At 42.6% G+C, this 22577-nt stretch overlaps 2 protein-coding genes across 2 annotated transcripts in view; one reads left to right on the plus strand and one right to left on the minus strand.

The window, feature by feature from the left end:
- Positions 1-1464: 1464 nt before the first annotated feature.
- Positions 1465-9299, plus strand: ube2t (ubiquitin-conjugating enzyme E2T (putative)). Its single transcript, XM_084068036.1, has 7 exons — positions 1465-1602; positions 2941-3050; positions 4297-4366; positions 5339-5444; positions 6068-6166; positions 7451-7534; positions 7875-9299. Exons 2-7 carry the CDS (start codon positions 2942-2944, stop codon positions 8007-8009), a joined length of 603 nt encoding a protein of 200 aa, XP_083924162.1. The 5' UTR covers positions 1465-1602; position 2941; the 3' UTR covers positions 8010-9299.
- The window catches only part of lgr6 (leucine-rich repeat containing G protein-coupled receptor 6), a 69396-nt gene continuing 54619 nt past the window's right edge, over positions 7801-22577 (minus strand). Inside the window, exons 7-18 of the mRNA XM_084068021.1 lie at positions 22357-22425; positions 21523-21594; positions 21248-21319; positions 20671-20739; positions 20139-20210; positions 19703-19768; positions 19349-19420; positions 19092-19163; positions 17936-18061; positions 13590-13744; positions 11836-11916; positions 7801-10649 (exon numbers count right to left, since the gene is read on the minus strand). Of these exons, the coding sequence (XP_083924147.1) occupies positions 9376-10649; positions 11836-11916; positions 13590-13744; positions 17936-18061; positions 19092-19163; positions 19349-19420; positions 19703-19768; positions 20139-20210; positions 20671-20739; positions 21248-21319; positions 21523-21594; positions 22357-22425 (2200 nt within the window). The 3' untranslated portion in view covers positions 7801-9375. The remainder of the gene's footprint in view (positions 10650-11835; positions 11917-13589; positions 13745-17935; positions 18062-19091; positions 19164-19348; positions 19421-19702; positions 19769-20138; positions 20211-20670; positions 20740-21247; positions 21320-21522; positions 21595-22356; positions 22426-22577) is intronic.

Genomic DNA, 22577 nt, shown 5'->3' on the forward strand with positions numbered 1-22577 from the left:
CCCCCTCCTTTTTTCCCTCTACACCAAATCTGTTCGCTGAAAATAGCTGGCCTATACAAGCTCACAACGAGTCACATTGTTAGGCGTTGTAAGCTTGTAGATCTGCTATTTTCACTGAGCGGCCGCTCCAGAATATGGACGCTATAGAGTTCATGTGGTCAATAGAAAAGGCTATAGTATTCTAAATCATTATTCAAGTGTATCAATATCAGTTGAATTGTGAGTATTCTCCACCTTCAGTCATATATAAACAACTTCCACAAGGCCCTCTTAAAGCAGGCAATTATTATGAATTTATTTAATCATTATTGAGACCATATGGAAGGCAGAGAAAATAAGGGAATGCTTCGGTGCAGCTATGATTTCCTAGTGGATTTCCTATTTCTACCAGGAGAGCAAGGATTCGACTGGGACTGTCTAACTATTGATGGGCTCAATCAGACCCTGGGCTCAACATACAGCCATTTCCAATGACAGTATTGTAGATGTGCAAAGAAGGACAATCAAAGCAATTCATGCTATTATTACTTTCCATTCAAATAATGGACATTGTTCCCTGGCCAATAACAGTATAATTAAGATAAAAGTTCTGGGACGGTGAGGTTTCTAATTTCAAAATATCAAATCTTAACCACACATTATATAACACTATACTGGAAAATGTACACACTGTAATCAACAAGAAACTGCCAAACACTTCATTGCAGGAAATTTACTTTGATTGAGAGGGTTGTTTAAAGGCAAAACTGGACGACTAATTGAGAGGGTTGTTTAAAGGCAAAACTGGACGACTTATCATTGTCAGGGCTCTTGGGGAAATCAGCAAGCAAAATATACTATCACATATTAACTTTATAAAATAAACTGACTTCGTAATAAAATAGTTATTTGTATCATTTGTTTTGGTAGAGTATAGCCCTCCCAGTCCAGTTGATGGCGCTATTGCACCTATCTGGCACTTTTATTAATAAACAGAAGAAACGAAACAAAATAACTACATGACCCATAATGCATTTCACTAAAACAAAGGCGCGCTTAATGACGTATGCAACGTTGCCATGTCTGCTTATTATAAGCGACTTTAGGCTTATTTTTCTGTGAAGTTGCTTGTTACTTTTAAATTATTTTAACCAGTGGTTCTCACATATTTTCATGTCATGGATGGACCCCCAAATGAATATGTATGAATTTGAATATATTTGTCTGTCCCTAACTGGCTAATTCCCCATCTGAAAATGTTTTGTGCCAGAGAGCCCCGTACCAGATTTGTGTTAGAATGCAAAAATATTCAAAATATTCCACATTTTATTTACAGATGTTGAGTTTGTAGATCGGCTATTTTCAGTGTATACAGTATACGTTAAAGTGCTCATAATGGCCCATAAGTGTGTGCCATATAGTTGCTTCTCTTGGGCTTGTTTTCCTAGACCTGGTTGCTTATTTCTCTCACAAAACATGGCAACACTCCTGTTAATGACGTATGCAGAGGGAAACTCAAAACTGTCCATATTTTGGTCCTCAACTCCTCTGTCGTCGTACGAGATAAAGAAGCTGCTGTGAAGTTATATCAACATTTATTGAAGTGACATATTAATTATCCAGGTAATTTAGACACATGTTGGTCTTGAGGACATGGGTGAAAGGAGCTGAAGTCTACACTTTTTGTTTACACAGCTGTATCATTAGCTAACGTTAGCTGTAGCAATCACTGCTGTGACCAGTGGTGGAAGAAACGTAAAAGTATCAATACTGCATTGTAGAAATACTCTACTTGCAAGTAAAAGTCAAGTACAAAAGTATTCGTATCAAAATGTACTTAAAGTACCAAAAGTAAAAGTATTCATTATGCAGAATGTCCTGTTTCGCAAGGTATCATAATGTATAAAAAAATGTTTTCTTAATGCGACGCTTTGTGAGTTTGTAGATCTGCTATTTTCAAATAGCCAAAGTTTAAATAGGGCTGAAGTGGTTAATTTATGTTTTGTAATAACCAAAATCTTCAAAGCAACTACTAAAGTTTTCAAATCATTTTAGTGGAGTAAAAAGTACAATATTTGCCTCGGTTGAGATTGAGAATCACTGAGCCGTAAAACTCTTCTCTTATGGGGGTCCCTGGCTTATATTTTTAAATGGGGATCCGCGGGCTAATAAGTGTCAATTTGGGGGTCCTTGACATGAAAAAGTTTGAGAACCACTCACTGGTATATGTTCACTGACAGATGTATTAACTAAAACCCTCCCAGGAAGTTTGATAATGATGTTCTCTCTCATGCAAAAAGAGAAAGTAAAGGCAGTATGTGGTGCCCACTGTGTGCTCAGCTAGACCTTGTGGGCAGTGCACCTCAATTTTAAATTGGCAGTTTTTTCCTAAATGTAAAAAAGAAAGAAGAGGATACAATAAAGTATGCTTTGGAAAATGGTTAGAAATAATACAAAAAGTAAAGTATACATGATTTGACATCATTATCACACCTAAATTTACAACTTGTTTATCGCCAACATGACTGTCTAATGGCTATCACAGGGTTTTGTGGCAATGTGTAGCATTTGTTTATAAAATGTATATAAATGAATATGGTGCCAGTGTTCAGTGGCTCACTGTTCCGGTTACCAGGCAGAATACAAGAACGCTCGCCCCAAAACACGCTCGCCCGGTACTAATTCCGGCGACCTTGGAACGGTCACCACCAGGTATTCCTACTGTAAACGTAACCTCAGTAAAACTATGCCTAAACCTAACCTTATTCCTAACCTTGACCTCAGTAAAACAAATACAAGAACCGGTGAAGGCGAGCGGTCTGCAAAAAAAATGGGGGCAAAGTGTGCTTTGGGACAAGCGTTCCGGTTACCACCAGGCAGTGTTACACATCCATCCAGACCACCTCTCCCGTCATGTGTGACTTTTACATATTGCTCATACATGTCCACCTATATCTTCAGGATGCAGAGGACCTCCCGTTTGAAACGTGAGCTTCAGATGCTGAGCACAGAGCCACCACCGGGGATAACCTGCTGGCAGACCGAGGGACAGATGGATGACCTCCGGGCTCGTAAGTTTGTTGTCTCAGGTTAAAATAATGAAGTACACAACTCCATTACTTGAGTCAAAGTTTAAATACTCGCTCCTGGTCAAATATTACCCCACTACAGGTGAAAATGTTCAAAAGTAAATGTTGCTTTTTTTTTAATATACGTGTGTGTTTGTGCATGTGTATGCATTAGTCACAGAGGAACTGGAATTGCAGATTACTCATAAAATAAAATAAAAAATAAACCAATACATTTTCAGTTAAATAAAATTATTATTTAAAATGATTGCGCATACTGTATCATAACATATTTTCCCGAGTCACTTGAACCTAAACCCAAACGATCAACCTACCTTAAAATCCATTTTAGCTTTATAACTTGTAACTTCCTCAACAACATTGGTCAGCCAGACAAACTGAATAAAGACAGTATTAATACACAACCGGGCGGCAGTGGCTCAGGGGTAGAGTGGCCGGTAGAGAGGCCGTATGGAAGCCGTGAGGTTTCCAGTTCGATCCCGGGCTCCCTCAGAGTTAGTGTCGAAGTGTCCTTGAGCAAGACGCTGAACCCCTAATTGCTCCCGATGAGCAGGTCGGTGCCTTGTATGGTTTCCTCCGCCATCGGTGTGTGAATATGTGTGTGAATGGGTGAATGTAATGCACAATCTATGTAAAGTGCTTTGGATAAAAGCGCTATATAAATGCACCATTTACCATTTTACAACCAACAGCCCCCCACACAGCCCTCAAACAATGAACTACAGTATCTTTTAACGACAGTATTTTATAATTTTTTTTAAATAATTCTGAGGTAACATCATCCAATCAGTTTTAAATGGTCAAAAGAAGTGCACTTCTGCAGCCAATGTAAACAATTCCTTGGGAATTAATTCTACTATACTGAGGTGAGACAGAGACAGATCTCAGAGAATTATGTGGCCAAACGCAATTTAGGGGGGAACATTTTCTCACCTGCTGATTTCAAAGCATTGGTAAAAAAAGTAATGAGTAATGACAGCCTTCATAGAATATTTGTCTAAGTAAAAGTCAACATTTCCCCCCAAAAATGCAAGTACAAATTGAAATATGTACTTAAGTACAATACATAATTAAATGCACATCGGTACTGTCTGTCCACCACTGAAATAGATGAAACTGTCATGGGCAGGGCTTGGTCTTAAAACCAATGGTGACACTGCTATGTTGGTGCGAGTTACTCTGGTCTGTCAGATCTTCTTAGTAAAGTGTTCCATCCCTTGGTTTGCAGAGCTGGTTGGTTGTGCAGACACCCCGTACGAGGGCGGAGTCTTCTCTTTGGAGATCAAGGTGCCAGAGAGGTAATTTTTAGGGTTGTCCGATATTGGCTTTTTTACCGATAACCGATATACCGATATTGTCCAACTCTTAATTACCGATACCGATATCAACCGATACCGATATATGCGGGGATTACTGTGATTAGGGTAAGCTTAAATTTCATATCACACACACCATATACAGTAAAAACTCCTGTAACTTATTTATAAAGCAAAAAAAAAAAAAAAAAAATTTAAAACCGATACCGATATTTTCCCGATATCGATTTTTATGCTAATATCGGCCGATAATATCGGGAGGCCGATAATATCGGACATCCCTAGTAATTTTGCTGATTATGTTGCACTGAGTCAGTGCTCTGCCCCTCGCTGTCAAATTATACATTCATGTCAGTGTTTTTGATCAATTTTGATTTAGTTGTAGTCATAGTCTTTTGAATACAATTTAATTCAGTTTTAGTCATATTTTAGTCATCTGAAATGTTTTACTGTTAGTCTAGTTTTAGTCAACTAAATATAAGATTATAGTCGACTAAATCTACAGTTGATTTAGTCGGCTAAAATGTATGTTGGCGGTGCCTTGATGGCGTCTTAATGGCTGATTTTACACTTGGTTGCATGCTGAAAATAGCCGATCTACAAGCTCACAACGCATCGCAGCGCGAAGCGTTGTGAGCTTGTAGATCTGCTATTTTCAGAGGGTATCACCCGAGAGCAAACCAAACATAAAATGACTTGTCTCGGTTGTACTGGATCTCTTCTCCACCAGTCCCTCCTTAACATTTTAGTCGTTTTTATTTGTTGACGAAATTCACAATATTTTTTGTCTTAGTTTTAGTCATCATAGCTTAGTTTTAATTTAGTTTTCGTCAGTGAAAAAAGGTAGTCGACGAACATTTTTCGTCATAGTTTTAGTCGACGAAATCAACACTGATTCATGTTTAATATTTTGTAAAGCTGACCTACTCCTCCCTTTCCAATTCCCTTCCCTAGGTATCCCTTTGAACCCCCCAAGATGAGATTCTTGACCCCTATCTACCACCCTAACATCGACAACGCAGGACGCATCTGTCACGACGCACTCAAACTCCCACCTAAGGTGGAAACCAATCACGTGGTATATACTGTACAAGAGGGGTCTTCTCAACGTTTTTCAGGCCTTAGCTGAGAGAGAGAGATGAAGCAGGGACCCACACTACATATTGTGTACAATTGTGTTGCAGATTCAACCTTTTCATAGATTTAATAGATAGCTTCATAGACTATCAGTGTTTGATGTTTTTTTGTTTATTTCAGACATTTAACCACTGAAAAGTAAACTGTAAACCGTTGGCTCTGTACTCGATTTGATCTTTTTTCCCCTCTACACCAAACCTCTTTGCCGAAAATAGCCGATCTACAAGCACACAACGCCTCGCAGGGCGAGGCGTTGTGAGCTTCTAGGTTGGCTATTTTCCCCTCAGAAATTGAATAGAGATTCTAGGGTTGAAGTGGTAAAAAAAAAGAAATCCATTTCACACAAAGATTTGGTGGCCCCCCTGTAGTAACTCTGAGGATGGGGTCCCGGACCCCCTGTTGAAGACCCCTGCTGTAGAATCCCTCATGTTTCATTATTTCTGCGTTAACCTCCATGTGTTGATTAACAAGAACCACCAGTTAATATGCGAGACCTCATGTTTCTCCCTCGGCAACTGAAAGTGAGCCTGTTCTCTCTGGTTTCAGGGTGCCTGGAAACCATCCCTCAACATCTCCACAGTGCTTACCTCCATACAGCTGCTTATGAACGAACCCAACCCGGATGATCCGCTCATGGCTGATATAGTGAGTCTAACGCACACTCGACATTCACACACATCGCACTGTGATAGGGCATCTCAAAATGTTTTCTTCTTCTAAATATCGTGTACCTTTCACCAGTTTTTCCATGATGCACAGCTTGACATAAATGCACAGTATAGGTCATTGGTTCTCAAAGTGGGGTCCGGGGACCCCCGAGGTTCCTTGGGGGGGTTCCAGGGGGTCCCCAGAAAAATGTTTTAATATAGCATCACAATGATTTTAACCACTTTAACCTATTAGACTTTGGCGATTAAAAAATAGCAGATCTACAAGTTCATAGCGTGGCACCAAGTGCCACGCTATGAGCTTGTAGATCTGCTATTTTTGAAAAATCGTGAAAAGTTATGCAAACCTTTTGAATATATATATTTTTAAGCGAACATTTGTACTCAAATCTTTGCTTCTGGGGGTGCCTGGAACAAAATATTTGAGATGGGGGTCCGCAGCCAAATACATATTATTTTGGGGGTCCTTTTTGAGAACCTCTGGTATAGGTAATGCCATAAAAACGCTCCAAAAATAAAAACTCTGTCTAAACATAAATAATGATCCTGATACTTTGGCCTGTCCTGGAGCAACTTTGGTGCATCTACAGTATATACACATGTATATATATATATTTCTCTCTCCAAGCATCATCACAGTGCAGGTTGAGGTCGATGATCTACCTGGTCATGAGCAAAAAAAATGCCAAAAATAAAATATCAAACATTTTGGAGTATTTCAAGCTCATACCAAAAGGCGTCGTAGTTGCCTGCATCCACTGCATATTTGACCCTGACCTTTACAACAGTACAATGTCCACGATGCAACCTTTAAAGAGGAAACATCTGTTCATGAAGGATACAGACTCTGGAAATGGTGAGGTGAGTATTGTGGGAGTGCTATTAGATATATTATTTTTAAGTAATTGTAAATGATTTGGTTGTGTCTTTTATTAAACAATGACTATCTTCACATGATCAAGTTTTACAGCAATTTGGTGCTTAAGCCTACCTTTTAATTCCCCCCCCCTACGTCTACATGTCTAGTTTTTCTTATTAAGTGTTAAAATAACTACTTTTTAAAATAGCCACAAAATCACCAACTAACAAAGTAATCATCAGTGACAGCCATACTCATACTATATATTTTAATCTATATTTAAAAAATACAGCTGCCACTACCGTATTTTGAATTTGATATTTTTTATGTATTGTGCAATCCTACCAAATAGACACAAGTCATGCTGCAAAGTTAACGTCGTCACATTTCTTTTAATTGCAGTCATCAGAGTTCAAATACAACAAACAGATATACTTGGAGAAGGCCAGAAAGTGGACAGAGAAACATGCTGTTCAGAAGAACAGGGTAAGTAATTAAATTGGCATGATGACATGATGGCAAGGGACTGATCAGTGATCATTAAACTCGCATTAAGGTCTAATAAAGGTAGAGTAACTGACGTTATTATGATGTAGTTACACTGACTACCCACAAGGTGGTGCCGTGACTCTAGCTTTCATGTAAATATGACCTGATTGTCTTTAATTGTTTTGTGCAGCAAGCTTGGTGTTGGGGTTACTTTACCAGCCTCAATCTTTCCACATTCCATGTGACTTCTAACATTTTTGGACACATGTGGAGAAACAGGAGTCGGGCATGACATTGTCTAAACATAGTGCGTATGTGTATGTCTGCCTGTTCTCAGGGAGTTATGAAGAGTGACAAGGAAAACACTCCAGACCAAAATGCATCATCATCATCATCCCGCAAGAGAGAGTCCCAGAGTGGAGCGCAGCACACAGCGGAGAGGCCACAGGAATCAAAGAGGGCCTGTGTGTAAGGGTCTGCAACTCTTACCTGTCATGACCTTGTCAAGACACGGCTTCTCCTCCTCAACCCTGCCACCGTACTTTATATAATCCATCTGGTTGTGATTTTGTCCACTTAGGACTCATGCCTACTTGTTTTCTAATGTATGCACAAATGTGTACATATTAATGTGTAACGCTATACCTGTTGTACGTTGTAATGTGTGTCTAAATTATTAATTATAAGAGTTTAACATTTTACATTGTTGTTTACAATGACAGTAGTTGATGCATACCATATGAAGCTATTTCTTTTTATTCAATCTTAAGTTTTGACAGTTGTATAATAAAGTATGTACATCCAAAATAGCAAGTCAGATTTGTTTTTTTGTGTTTTTAAACAAACTAAGAGGGATTTTATTTCTTCTTATATAAAATTATATATTTGCTGTATATCATATAAAAAGGGAGACAAACACAGGGCTATAGTGAATCAATAGCATGCTAGTTCAGAGGTAGTTACATTGTATGTACATATTGCTAGCCTACTCTTAACGGTCTGTAGAAAGACCCTAGCTACATCCCATTGAGTCTGTGACTGTTTGCCTCAGGCTTGGGGGGAAGAGTTGCATATAATTTGTGTCAAAACCATGTAAACCGTATGTGCGATCTGTTTCCCGTTGTTATACCACAGGCAATTATAAGACTTCTGTGAAGGAGAAATGTTAGCTTACTCTGGTAAAAAATGACCTCTGCAGATGCATCCTTTTTATATAACTGAACCATAGCAATAAGATAGACCTGGTATTTAAAAAAACAAAAAAAAAACAAACAATATAATAACTCCACTTAAAAAAACATGTAACCAAATAATCTATAACCTTTCTAAGCTGCATATCTCTTTTAACATCAACATAAACATTTACACTTTCAATATTCTACTGGTTCTATTTAAAATTCCCCTCGCTAGACCACTGATTTGTCTCATGCTTAAATGTCCTATTATCCTTGCAGGCTGTTATTCGTGCTTTCTGTTTCGACCTGGATCTTCAATCCTCTGAAGAACGTCTGAAATCGTCCCATGCTTTGATCTGTGTGACGCTGTGCTGTCGTGAAGTTTCATTTTTAAGTCTTTATTGCGTAAAGGGCATTTTGGTTTGCAGTCTACATGTCCAGGCAGGGGCACTTGGTGGTGTTTCTCATAGACTTCTCTATAGTTTAACTACAGTCTCTGTGTAGACCCATTCTGATACAGGTGGGGGACCAATAACCCAGGCTCGGTCTCTGCTTCTGTGTGTGTGTGTGTGTGTGTGTGTGTGTGTGTGTATGTTATGTACTGTATGACGGTCCAGGAGAGTCCATATTGTCCCATCTTATCCATTCAGCCCAGATTGAGGCTCAGGGATGAGAGGTGAGAGAGGTGGGGTGATAGAGCGGGCAAGTGTTGCTGCTTAGATCCTGTTCAAAGCTTTTCAGACACTCTTCATCTCTCAGGCTCCCCCGCTCCGTTAGCCTGTCTCTTCCCCTGCCGCCGGGAGAGGGTGTCTGACAGGCGATGAGAGGAACCGAGGAGGAAGAGGAAGTGGCGGAGCAGTGGGAGAATCTGATGGCGTCCAGCTGAGGCTGGAGGAGGGAGGAGCCTCCGCCGCCGCCGATGCCGTACAGGGCGTCCACGTCGGCGAGGGACACCTGCGTCGTCTCGGAGCAGGAGCTCTTCTCCGTCTCCACGGAGACCAGCGAGTCGAGCGTGCGGTCCCGGCGCAGGGGCTGGCGGTGCGCTTTGGGGCGGGGCCAGAAAAAGAACAACTGGGAGTGGTCTCGCGTGAACAGGAGGAAGAGGAGCGGGTTGAGGCAGGACGGCAGCGGCTGCAGGAGCAAGAGGACGGACTTGAGCACCTCCTCCCCCAGGGAGAGGAGGCCCAGCAGGGAGCAGAGGGAGAGGAAGGCCACGGGCACGTAGAGGAGGCCGTTGGTGAATATGAGCCAGGCGACGTGTTTGATCATGGCACAGTCCCACAGGCCCTCACACTCTCCTCTCAGCAGCTCCCAGTACAGGCGGATGTAGGAGCCGGTGACTATCAGCAGGCACAGGGTGTTCATCATGATGAGAGCCAAGGGGAAGCCGAGGGAGGAGGGGGGCTGAGAGGAGGTGGGAGGCAGCGGGGAGGGCAGGCAGAACGGGGAGGACCCGTACTCCCCGACCCCCACCAGCGGGAGGGAGGCCAGGGTGAGCGACAGGGTGAGACAGAAGAGGGCGCACGTGCGCACGCTCCCGAGGGACGGCGACTTGCCGTAGGCGCGGGCGCACGTCACGCTCACGCCGCACTGCACGGCCGCCAGCGTCAGCAGCAGCACGCTCGCCTCGGCCGCGAACACCCACACCCAGCCGGTGGCCTGGCAGCCGGGACCCCCCTCCCAGCGGGCGCCGTGGCGACCGAATTCCCCCAGCGTGAGCACGTCCACGAGGGCCAGGGTGCACGTGCACACGCCCGTCAGCAGATTGGAGGCGCCCATGCAGGCTACGGTGAAGCGCAGCGGGGAGAGGTAGCCGGCAGAGCCAAAGAGTGAGAGAAGCAGGAGGGAGTTCCCCAGCAGGGCCACCAGAGAGATGGACCACAGGCCCACACGCACCAGCCAGCTGCCCAGCAGAGACTCACAGGGACGGAACGGACCTGCAAAACAACACGGAAAATGATGCAAACCGTCAGCAATATATTTAAAGGTAGTGTAAGTGCTATTTCTTTGTTAACCCATTATGGCCTGAGGCCGATTCTACAAATGTCTTCTGAATCCTTACAGTTTTTTGAAAAAAAATGTTGTTCTCAAACTTTTTCATGTCAAGGACCACCCAAAATGATATGTATTTGGCCACGAACCTCCTTATCAAACTATTTTGTTCCAGGGACCCCCCAGAAGCAAAGATTTGAGTTACAAATGTTTACTTAAAAATATATATATATTCAAATATTTGCACAGATGTTCAAGATTTTTCAATAATAGCAGATCTACAAGCTTGTAGCGCGGCACTCGGTGCCGTGCTATGAGCTTGTATATCTGCTATTTTTGAATAGCCAAATAAATCTAAAATGACACAGATGCGTTCCCGGTTTTAATAGGTTAAAAAAAAGTTATCTTTGAAAAAGTTAAGCTCTATACTCTGTTAAGGCAAGGCATCCCCATCTCTCCAGCTCTTCAATAAACTAGAAAATAATTCAGGTGGGGTTGCCAGTTTCATCCGATCAGGAGAGAGATAGTGATTGAATTCCAATTTTGTCTGCTCATTTCTTTGATTGATTGATTGAATACTTTATTGGCGATTTGTAAAGGTACTTGCTGTACAACGATTTAAAAATGGGACAACACATCAATGCAACACTTTGTGTCATCACTTCCAATTTCACTCGTTTATCCTGTATGAGGTCTCTCTCCTGATTGGATAAAATTGGTATACTGAACACACACTATAAATGATTACTATGAGATTATAGAGCAACTTATTTTAACAACAAACAAACAAAAATCACTCACTGCATGAAACACCAGATAACATAAACCTATTCTAGGTTTGGTTTAGAGCAGGGGTCTTCAGCGTTTTTTCAGGCCAAGGACCCCCAGGCTGAGAGAGAGACGAAGCAGGGACCCCCTCTATATTGTATACATTTTGTGTTTCAGATTAAACTTTTGAACTTGGTCTGCTCTTTTTTCCCCTCTACGCCTATATCTTTTTGTGAAAAATAGCCGATCTACAAGCTCACAACGCCGTGCAGCGTGAGGCGTTGTGAGCTTGTAGATCTGAGGAGCCCCTAGGGGTCCCCCGGACCCCCTGTTGAAGACCCCTGGTTTAGAGAGGTACTGTACCTGGGATAGGTGTACACTGAACGCTGGTCTGCAGTTTGGATTCCTCTATCTCTAGCTGGAACTCCTCCAGATCAGGGTCATCTGCAACACAACGTGTTATGGTCAAAGACAAGAAAAATGGCCCTTAATCCATTAAGACCTGAGGCCAATACAATACAAATGCCTTCTAAATCAGTAGTTATTTTTCGTGCCAAGGACCCCCAAAATGAGGTTTTTAGGCTTCATAATCACAAATAGTACAGGGCAGAATTGACAAATCACTTAAATATACAAATACATTACTGACATATCTAATCATTTTATACTTTACTTTTTTTTTTTTTGATAGCGGAAACAGCTGATCTACAAGCTTACAACAGGTCACAAAGTAAGCTTGTAGATCTGCTATTCTTGGAAAATGTTGGAACATGGAACATTGAAACGATTATGAGGATTATGCAAAAATAATTGCTATCAACTCAAATAATTGCGATCAGGCGATTATTATGTAGTAATTGTGACAGGCCTAGTCGCAGGGACTTGCCCCCCAATCCAACCCTTGATGCTGAGTGCCAAGCTGGGGAGGCGTCTTTGGTATGACCCGGCCGGGGAATCGAACCCGACCTCCGTGTGTGTGTGTGTGTGTGTGTGTTCATGTGACTGTGTGTGGCAGAAGGGGGGAGGAGGAGGAGGAGGTTGGAGAGACGTATAGCGGCGATCAAAACATTCCTTTGCGGTGATGAAAAAATTTGAGGAGCATAATTGGGCGCACTCATAACTCTCATCAGGACTGTTTTGATAACAATTTAAGGTGTATAAATTCTAATCAGTGTTATGTCATGGTCTGATCATCCTTTGTTATTGTTATCTTTCCTTTTGTGAACACAAGCCTTTGTTTCTTTTAAAGTCTAATTGTGTGGATTTAATAGTAGTAATTTCTGCTTAATTTTGGTTTAACAATGTTTATACTTTATGCCCTACAGTAGGAATTTGTGGCGGGGTAAACATTCGAGTGTGTGTGTGTGTGTGTAGTGTGTGTGTGTGTGTGTGCCAGGTAGTTGTGGTTTCACTGAGGCTCCGACTTGTTCCAAGGAGCCTCATGTCAACAATAAAGTCTGATAGACCTAGAGAGACATTGGCAGCGAGTGCAGACATCAGGCCCCCCCTTAACCATTTGTATAGCATGTATATGTTCTGTATATGTACACCTGTGTAACAATGATATGTGCATAACATACTAGAGATGTACCCATAGCATTTTTTTCCATTCCCGATACCGATTCCCATAACTTGCGTATCGGTCGAGAGCGAGTACACCGATGCGATACAAAGTGTGTGTAATTTAAAAAATAAAATTCTAGGACGGTGGTTCTCAAAGTGGGGGGTCCTCCTAATGGACCCTTACAGGTCTGTAACTCTCAGAGTTATGGGTGTCCTTGAAATTCAAAAGGTTTGAGAATATCAGATTCTACGAGACTCGGCTACGTCTTTTAAAGCGATCGGTGGGTGGATCTTTGTGAAGAAAAAAGTTCTACGATTTTTCAAAGTTTAGTAAAAACGCTCTGAATCGCTGGCAAGGGCAGCTATAGACGATGTTTTCACTGTGGCAGTCAATGAGTTATTAATTACATGGTATCGGAATGGCATACAGTAGACTACCGATGCTCATACTGATAACGGCATTTTAGGCAGTATCGGCAGCTTTTCCGACACTGGTATCGGTGTCGGAACAACTCCTAGCATATATACTGTGTACATTTGGTGTATATTCTTACAGTGTGTGTCTGCGTGGATCGGGTACATGGCTACAGTCCTCTTGTGTAAGTCTTCGTCGGCGTTTCCATGCTCAGCCTCCCACTGGTTGACCGACTTGTAGCTGTCACAGGAGCCATACACGCAGCATTGGTACGCATAGGGCATCTCCACCACCCTGGGAGGGGCACAGAGCAAGGGCACAGTAAAGCAGTGGTTCTCAAACCTTTTCTAGATAGATAGATAGATACTTTATTCATCTCCGAAGGGAAATTCAGATATCCCATAGCTCATACGGCCATACATTATTTAGACAAATATATACAAAATATATTATGAATAAGCATAAAAAACATTAAAATGTGTCACTGGGAATAATAATAATCCTTTGTTATTGCACATAGACCCATAAATACCTAAAACTGTTACTATTAGTCCAGTTTATAGGCCTAGCGGCTGGTCATGGAGTTAAAGAGCCTAATTGCTGTTGGGACAAAAGTGTTCTTAAACCGTTCATTCTTGCAGTCAAGGACTTTCTTCAAGTCAAGGACTTTCTTCAAGTCAAGAACCCCCCAAATTGATATGTTTTTGGCCACGGACCCCCACCTGAAAAGGTTTTGTCCCAGGGAGCCCCTGAAATTATTAAAACATTTCCCATATTTTTCAAAACATTTCAAAAATAGCAGATGTACGAGCTCGCAGCACGGCACGAAGTGAGCTTGTAGATCGGCTATTTTTGAATAGCCAACATATAAATGGATAAAGTGGTTAAAATTATTGTGATGCTATGTTGACTACTTTTGCCGGCGAGTCGGGACCCCCTGAAACACCCCCCAGGCCCCACTTTGAGAACCAATGCAGTAAAGACATGTACTACAATGAGAAGGGGTGGTAAGAATACTTGAATATGGTACTGCTCAAGTAGAAGTACCAGTGGAGTAATTTTCCTAGGGTTGCTGGGTTATGTGAACCCATACATGGGACTTCCACCGAAAGGGGCCCCCCCAGGAAGTGATTCATTAATTCATTTATGTTTTTAATAAATAAAAATAGCCGCCCATATTACATATACATTAGATGCATCTGCTATTATATTTATTTTTGTCATTTCCAGTCGGAGGTCAAAGGATTTTGCTGTAGCAGCAGTCATGCTGATGATGACAGGACCACTGACTGGACCAGGCAGGACCAGGTAGGGTCCAAGTGTTTCCAATTGGACTGCACCGAACCCTATCCATCAGATCCAAAGTAGACCAAAAAGCCAGGTATTATGCAAGTACATAATGAAGTTGACCAAAGTTTCTCGGCTGCATTTAAAATACATTTTCATTATTATATTAAGCCTTTAAATGTCTTAATGGCCTTATATATATCAAAATGTGCACAGTTGTGGCTGTTTTCTGAGTGTTTGCTTAATTTTAGACTAGCTATCTTAGTCGGTTATATACTGTAAATGTTGTTTGAACCAGTGACATTTTTGCATATGATACATCCATATCAGCGGCCCTTTTCATACAAAAACCTGTGGCAAAAAAAAAAAGTCAATTTACGCCACTGTCACACGTACTATTACTTGACTTAAATATTACTCAAGTAGAAGTACCGTTACTTGACTTAAATACTACTCAAGTACAATTAGGACAACTTGTCTTTGAAACTACTCAGTAATAGAAACTTTGTTACATGATGTAACCATTTCAATATGAATATAAATACTCCCAGCTAGTGCTTTTCCATTTCTGTGATGCTTTTAATAGTGGCAACTATCTTTTCCTCCGTGCCTTCTCAAAGATTGCATTAAGAAGGAAAAGTTCAAAGCGAACTTAAAGCTGCTCCATGTAACTTTCCTCTTCTACCATGGAGCTAATAGAGCCTGCCTGCTTGCTCAGGGGTTAAACTGCATCTTGACCCTTAGGTCAAATTTTGTGTCAGATCCTGTGAGACATGACCTTTGACACGATCTATAACAGGGGTCTTCAATGTTTTCAGGCCAAGGACCCCCTAGCTGAGAGAGAGATGAAGCAGGGACCCCCTACTCTATATTGTATAAAATTGTGTTTCAGATTAAAGTTTTATTTTTTACTTAGTCTGCTCTTTTTTCCCTCTACACTTATAGCCTCTTTGCCAAAAAGGCGAGGCATTGAGCTTGTAGATCTGCTATTTTCGGATAATGTTCCCCTCAGAAAAGGAATTCTAGGGTTCAAGTGGTTAATGTAAAAAACCTAAAATCCTATCACACAAAGATTTGGCGGACCCCCTATAGTAGCTCTGAGGACCCCCTAGGGGTCCCGGACCCCCTGTTGAAGACCCCTGATCTAAATGTCTCAATAGAAGAGCAGGGAGATAAAATACAACCACCACAATTTCATAAGTTATATTGTTATCCTTTTAGCACTATTGTAAAAGATCATACCACTGTACTATACTAATAAAGTATTCAATGAATCAATCAATCCCCCCCTCCCTCTCTCTCTCTCTCTCTCTCTCTCTCTCTCTCTCTCTCTCTCTCTCTCTCTCTCTCTCTCTCTCTCTCTCTCTCTCTCTCTCTCTCTCTCTCTCTCTCTCTCTCTCTCTCTCTCTCTCTCTCTCTCTCTCTCTCTCTCTCAGGGATTTGAACTATAATGATCTACAGGAGTTCCGTTTGGCCATCAGGACTCTGACTAAGCTACAGGAACTGTGAGTACATACAGTATATACACGCATGGGCATGCATACACATTAACATACTCTACCATACAGAATCGACAAAATGACATGTTATTCATTTAAAAAATGTTACATGGTGCAGCTTTAAATGGAATCGCCTCCTGAACAGCATAACTGTAGGCTGCTCTGTAATTCAAGTACAATACGTAAATAAATCAAGTAGTAGTAAGTAAGTAGTATGAATGCTACTGGAGTGAATATATTTTATATTATGATATTTCAGTAAACAAGCAGATAGCATGTTAACGTCCTTTAGTTTTTCCTAGCTAGCTGTTATCCTGTAGGATGTAGCTTGATTGAGCAATAAGTAAATACTTTTAATAGTCCGTTTCCATTCATTCTTTATTGAAATGCTGACCATTAGAAAAAATACCTTTCCCCATTGCTCAACCTGCTTGCTAGCTAACTCATTTCACATTTCACATGATATTGTTTGATAAATTAATGGTTTGGCAAATAAACAGATGTTTGTCCTCAAAGAACATTCTGTTCATGGAAAATAAGCCTGCATGAATAATCCAAATATTGACATCTTATTCCCATTATTTCCTGTTATTTCTCATAAATTCCCGTTAATTCCCATGGCAAGTTTCCACCTTGAATATTCCCGGTATATCGCAACCCTCCAAGACTACGGTACTACTTGTAATTAGTTATTAACACTCCTGGCAACAAGACAGCTCCCAGAACAGCACAACAGAAATGATTGCCACCCTTCAGGACTTTTAGGGAACTTTGAGCTCTATGAACCCGGGTTTGGGATGAAATTCAGCAACACATCCGCATCACCCGATTACAGGAACATCGGAAATGCCAGAGGGCTGCGGTATCTATTTCTGTTGCACCTGAAATCCATCCTGAAACATCTCATGTCGTGACAGGAGCTAAAACTTGGTCAGTATTTCTGAGCTCCAAAAGTGGCATTTTGTGGCGAGTATGTTTGTGTGTATACACGTACGGATGTGTGCCAGGTTGAAGGTGTGAAGTGGTGATTTATCAAGAGTTCCATTTCAGACTGTTATGTTGTTTAGGGTCACGTTGACATCGCTGCGGGATAGCCTGCCATCTCCGATTTGAAACCCAAGCACCGGTTTTTGACTTGACTGACTCTTGCTTCACCCTATACCTGGGCCCTAGGGGATGCTAATCACCGTGACGAGAACGAGCTTGCATCTAACCAAAGCTTTGTTGGTGCCGGAGTTCAGGGATGGCTTGCAGGTATACAGTTCAGCTAGTCTGGTTTACACCTTGGCTGTCTTTGTTGTTTTGAGGACGTTTTGTTGAAAATTGAAGGAGGAAGGAACAATAATTCCAACAGATGGAAAGGGTGGAGTAGTTCACCTGCTGGGTGGAGCGGAGCGCTTCGATGTTTTGTGCCTGCCAGCAGTAGTATACAGGCCCGAAGCAGCCAATGGGCTGCGCCGAAAGTAGACCTGTCAGGCAACACACCTGTGCTTTGTGCGGATGTACCTATATGTTATTATAGTTCGTCGTACTGCTGTGGCGTCTCATCTTTGACTGACATTTATTCCCTGCTGCCAACGACTAGTTGCCATTTCGCAGAAATAGAAGAATATTAATCTTGCTGTTTGTGACGGACTTATATGACATGAGTCTTGTGTAAGAGAAAGAACAGAATTGTGTGTGTTTAGTGTGTGGTTACCTCATACGGGGGAAGTGCTCAGGGCTAAGCGGCTCATAAAGTTCCATGTTACCCCTGAGCTTGAGGTGGGTGAGACTTCCCAAACCTCCGACTGGAATGGAGCTGAGACGATTCTCTGTCAGATCCCTATACGAGAGGAAGAGACATACAGAGAGAGAGAGAGGAGGCAGGTCAGGGCAAGTCAACGTTTACAATAGCCTTTTGAGGAGCCCATTCTTCCAAAAGTATTTTGATTGCAGATATTGCCGAGGGGTCATCCGCTGTAACAATAAGACGCCGTTTTTTTCCCTTTTCTTTTAGATGTTAGAAACCGTTCAAAGAAGGCAAGTTTTATGAGATCTCCCCCTCCAGATAGCGTTTCCTTTAGATTTAGTGTATCTGCTTGTTTAGCTAAGCATAGTTTATCCAGTCTTCACACACTAATGCCGTTTGTATTGGCAGGACCTGAGACGAGGCTCACGGCCACACAGAGGGGCTTTTCAAATGGCAATTACATATCATTGTGCTCTGTAGTCTCGGGCCAAGGACAACAGCTTCCCCCGTGCATACACATCCAGGTATGGAGTGTTTGTGTAAGAACGGGGCTAGGACATAAAGCTTAACTTTAATTAAAGACACACAAATCCCACGTACCCACTTGAGGACAAGAGATGTACACTCATGATGGAAGAAAGAGAGGATAGGAAGTTCCTAGTATTCGTGGGACTGGACCTTTAAGGGTGATTCACACTTAATTGCGTGCTAATGTCGTGCACCGGATATAGCCTTTTAGATGTGCTATTTTCAGTGTGTGATGCAGTGTGCATGAAGTATAAATCAAGCATTACTCACTGGGTAGGCTAAGTCTGCACTTAGGTAGGCTAAGTTTGCACTTGCAATTAGGTACAGTAGGCTAAGTTTGCACTTGCAATTAGGTACAGTAGGCTAAGTTTGCACTTGCAATTAGGTAGGCTAAGTTTGCACTTAGCCTACCCGGCCATGATTGAGTGCAGGTATACTTTAAAATACAAGCACAGATAAATTGGTGTAAAATATCTTGACTATAGGAAAATAATAGGAAAGGAGCAATAGGAAAATACAGCTGTTACATATTAAAACAGCTTTTTGGCATACAGTACACTGGTGAATGTGAAGGTCCACGTATGCATTTACTCACAGTTTGATCAGTGAGTGAAGAGAGGCAAAGGCATCTGCGTGGATCCACTCAATGATGTTCCAGCTCAAATCACTGAGAGACATAGAGATCATTTATAGATGGAATTCTAGGCAATTGTCATCACCACTAGATGTCAGTAGTACCATGCCATGCAAAGGTTTAGATTTGTTTATCTTCCAGTACTCTGTGTATTGCTGAGAAAATGCTGTATATATCTATGAATTACAATACATATACAGTTATGAAAAAGTTCTCACAGAGCTCGTAGAGAGACAAGTTGCTGGAAGGTGCTTGACTCTATCCTCCTGATTTGATTATGCTGTAGGCCTCTGTTCCAGAAAAGAGACACACACACACACACACACACACACACACACACACACACACACACACACACACACACACACACACACACACACACACACACACACACACACACACACACACACACACACACACACACACACACACACACACACACACACACACACACACACACACACACACACACACACATACATACACTGTAAGTGTGCCATTTTAAAAGTGTGGAGTTCGAGGGAGACAAACATAATGTGGATTGATTGAGAGAATGTTGATTTTATACTCACATTTCCTGCAATGCAGAGCAGTGGTAAAAGCTGGGCAAATCCTCTATCTGATTGTAAGACAGTTCCCTACAAAAACACACACACACACACACACACACACACACACACACACACACACACACACACACACACACACACACACACACACACACACTTTGACCAGCTGTGGATTTAGGGCGTGGGAAATTATGGGGGTGACAGCATTACTTGAATCTTTGGGTGTTGCACCGGCTCTGTGAGCAAGAGGCGAGAGTAGTAATAATTTTGGGGGTGATTGGATTTCACAGCGCGGGGATTGTTGGGCGATTGCTTGGGGGTACAGTTCCCCACAGTTGGGTTTTGTGTATATGTTTTGACACCTTGGTGTGTGTGCGTGTGTGTGTGTGTGTGTGTGTGTGTGTGTGTGCGTGTGTGTGTGTGTGTGATTCATACTCACAGTACTCTGAGACGAGGCAGCTGCTCACACAGATCCTGGGGGAGAGCTGAAAGACCAGCCCTAGTCAGCGTTCTGATGGGGAGACGGAGGGAAGAGAGCGCGTGAGTCTTTTTGCTCTGATCATTGTTGAGGTGCAGGCAAGCGAGAGTCTGCCCCAGTCCTGTGACTCTAACCTGGTCAGACAAGGGGCTCAGTAGATTGGCAAAAATCTGTCACTGGTTGGCATGACATGTTCTTTCCCCCGGCATGCCCGCCCGGCCCTTCTCCCCCATCTCCGTTCTGTTTATCCTCCTCTCCACTGCTTCTAACTCTCTTTCAATCTCTCTTTTTCTTTTTTTTTACACTACCGTCCTGTCATTGTCTGTCAGCCTCAAAACCGCAGTTGCAGGACCTCTCACATTGTATGTTCTGTGGTGAAGCCTCACTAGGAGAAATAGCATGGCTTTGTGTTTGCGTGTGTGTGTGTGTGTGTGTGTGTGTGTGTGTGCGCGCTTGTGCTTGCATGCTTATGTGGGATAAGGGAGACACTCACAATATTTCCAGGCTGGTGGTTCCTTTCAGGTCGGGAAACTCTCGTATCTGGGTCGCTCCGTTGAGGGAACTGTTGTCAGACAGGGAAGAAGGTGTCAAAGAACACACACATACATACTGGCTCTCTTTCTCAGGGACACACACGTTCACATCACTGTGCGTGCTTGCACACACACACACGCACGCACGCACGCACGCACGCACGCACGCACGCACGCACGCACGCACGCACGCACGCACGCATGCGCGCGCGTGCGCAGACTCGCACATATTCATGAACACACACACACAGAGCTTGTCTAACAGCTCATTTCAACCATCATGCTTTCCTCCAATATCAACACAAGCTGTTTTGGCTGTCTCTCTAGACATCATAAGTCACAGCATTCAACATGCTCTTACAACACATACTCTCTTACCACATCAGCGCACTCGCACAGCAATACGGTAACACAACATCATTCAGTAGGCCATTACACATGTCCACTGAACTCTCACTGCTAGAGACGCAGAATGATTTAAACAGTGTTTGGGCTAGCTCTCTGGAACGCTTTGCGCCGCTGACCATATATACTTACAGCGTGTGCAGTTTAGGCAGAAACTGGAATGCAGATTTCCCTACAGACTGGATGGGGTTCTCGTAGAAGTGACTGGGGGAAAAAAAGAAAGAAGTCAGATTTCTCCGATTTGGGCTGATTGGCTGCGGGATTGGGAGAGTGTTGCTGTGTGCTTGATGACGGACAGCACGTTGTTTATGTGTTTGTCTTCTTGTGCGCAAATTGGACTGCAGTGGTTAACGTGTGTGTGTGTGTGTGTGTGTGTGTGTGTGTGTGCGTGTGCATGTTACACTCACATGGTCTGTAGTTGTGGGTTTCCCACGAAGGCCCTCTCTGGGATGGCTTTAATGTTGTTATTATGGAAACCCCTGCAGACATCAGCACATACTATATGTCAGCCACACCATCAGTATGCTTCTGTGTGTGTGCGTGCTACGTGCACATTTGTGTGTGTGTGTGTGTGTGTGTGTGTGTGTGTGTGTGTGTGTGTGAACAGAGAGAGAGAGAGAGGAAGAGAGACATAAAGTGAGCGGCAGAGAGCACGGGTCTGTGTTAGACGAGCAAGAGGCATGTCGTATGTCCTCATGTCCCACCTGTCGTTGCACAGCTGAAAAACATTTTAGGGCACATGAGATGTAAACACTCACACACACACACACACACACACACACACACACACACACACACACACACACACACACACACACACACACACACACACACACACACACACACACACACACATACATGCAAGCATACTGCAGAACATCTGCTGAAGCAGAGGGAAATCGTAGTTTACGAGTTATGTGTGTACGTGCGTACATGCAACTGTGTGTGTGTGTGTGTGTGTGTGTGTGTGTGTGTGTGTGTGTGTGTGTGTGTGTGTGTGTGTGTTTGTGTGTTGGGGGGAGTGCAGGCCGCACCTGTTTAGGGTGAGGGAGATTGTATCCGAGTGCCACATTAAAATCACTTAACGGGATTATTTGGGATAAGGCAAGTACGATAGTCATGTCAGGCAGGTGTGAATGTGTGTGTGTGGGTGCACGCTGCTGCGTGTATGTGTGTGCAGTGTGCACGCTGCTGCGTGTGTGTGTGTGTGTGCATGCTGATGCGTGTATATGTGTACTCACAGTTCCTGTAGCTTAGTCAGAGTCCTGATGGCCACAGGGAACTCCTGTAGATCATTATAGTTCAAATCCCTGAGAGAGAGAGAGAGAGAGAGAGAGGTGGGGGGGGATTGATTGATTCATTGAATACTTTATTAATATAGTACAGTGGTATGAATTTTGTTTCCATTGTGGTCCTGTGTATTCAATTCATTGAGACATTTAAAAGCATACAATAAAATTCA

Source organism: Gymnoscopelus microlampas, assembly GCF_963454915.1.
Source record: "Gymnoscopelus microlampas genome assembly, chromosome: 10".
In the NCBI taxonomy this organism is placed as follows: Eukaryota; Metazoa; Chordata; class Actinopteri; order Myctophiformes; family Myctophidae; genus Gymnoscopelus; species Gymnoscopelus microlampas.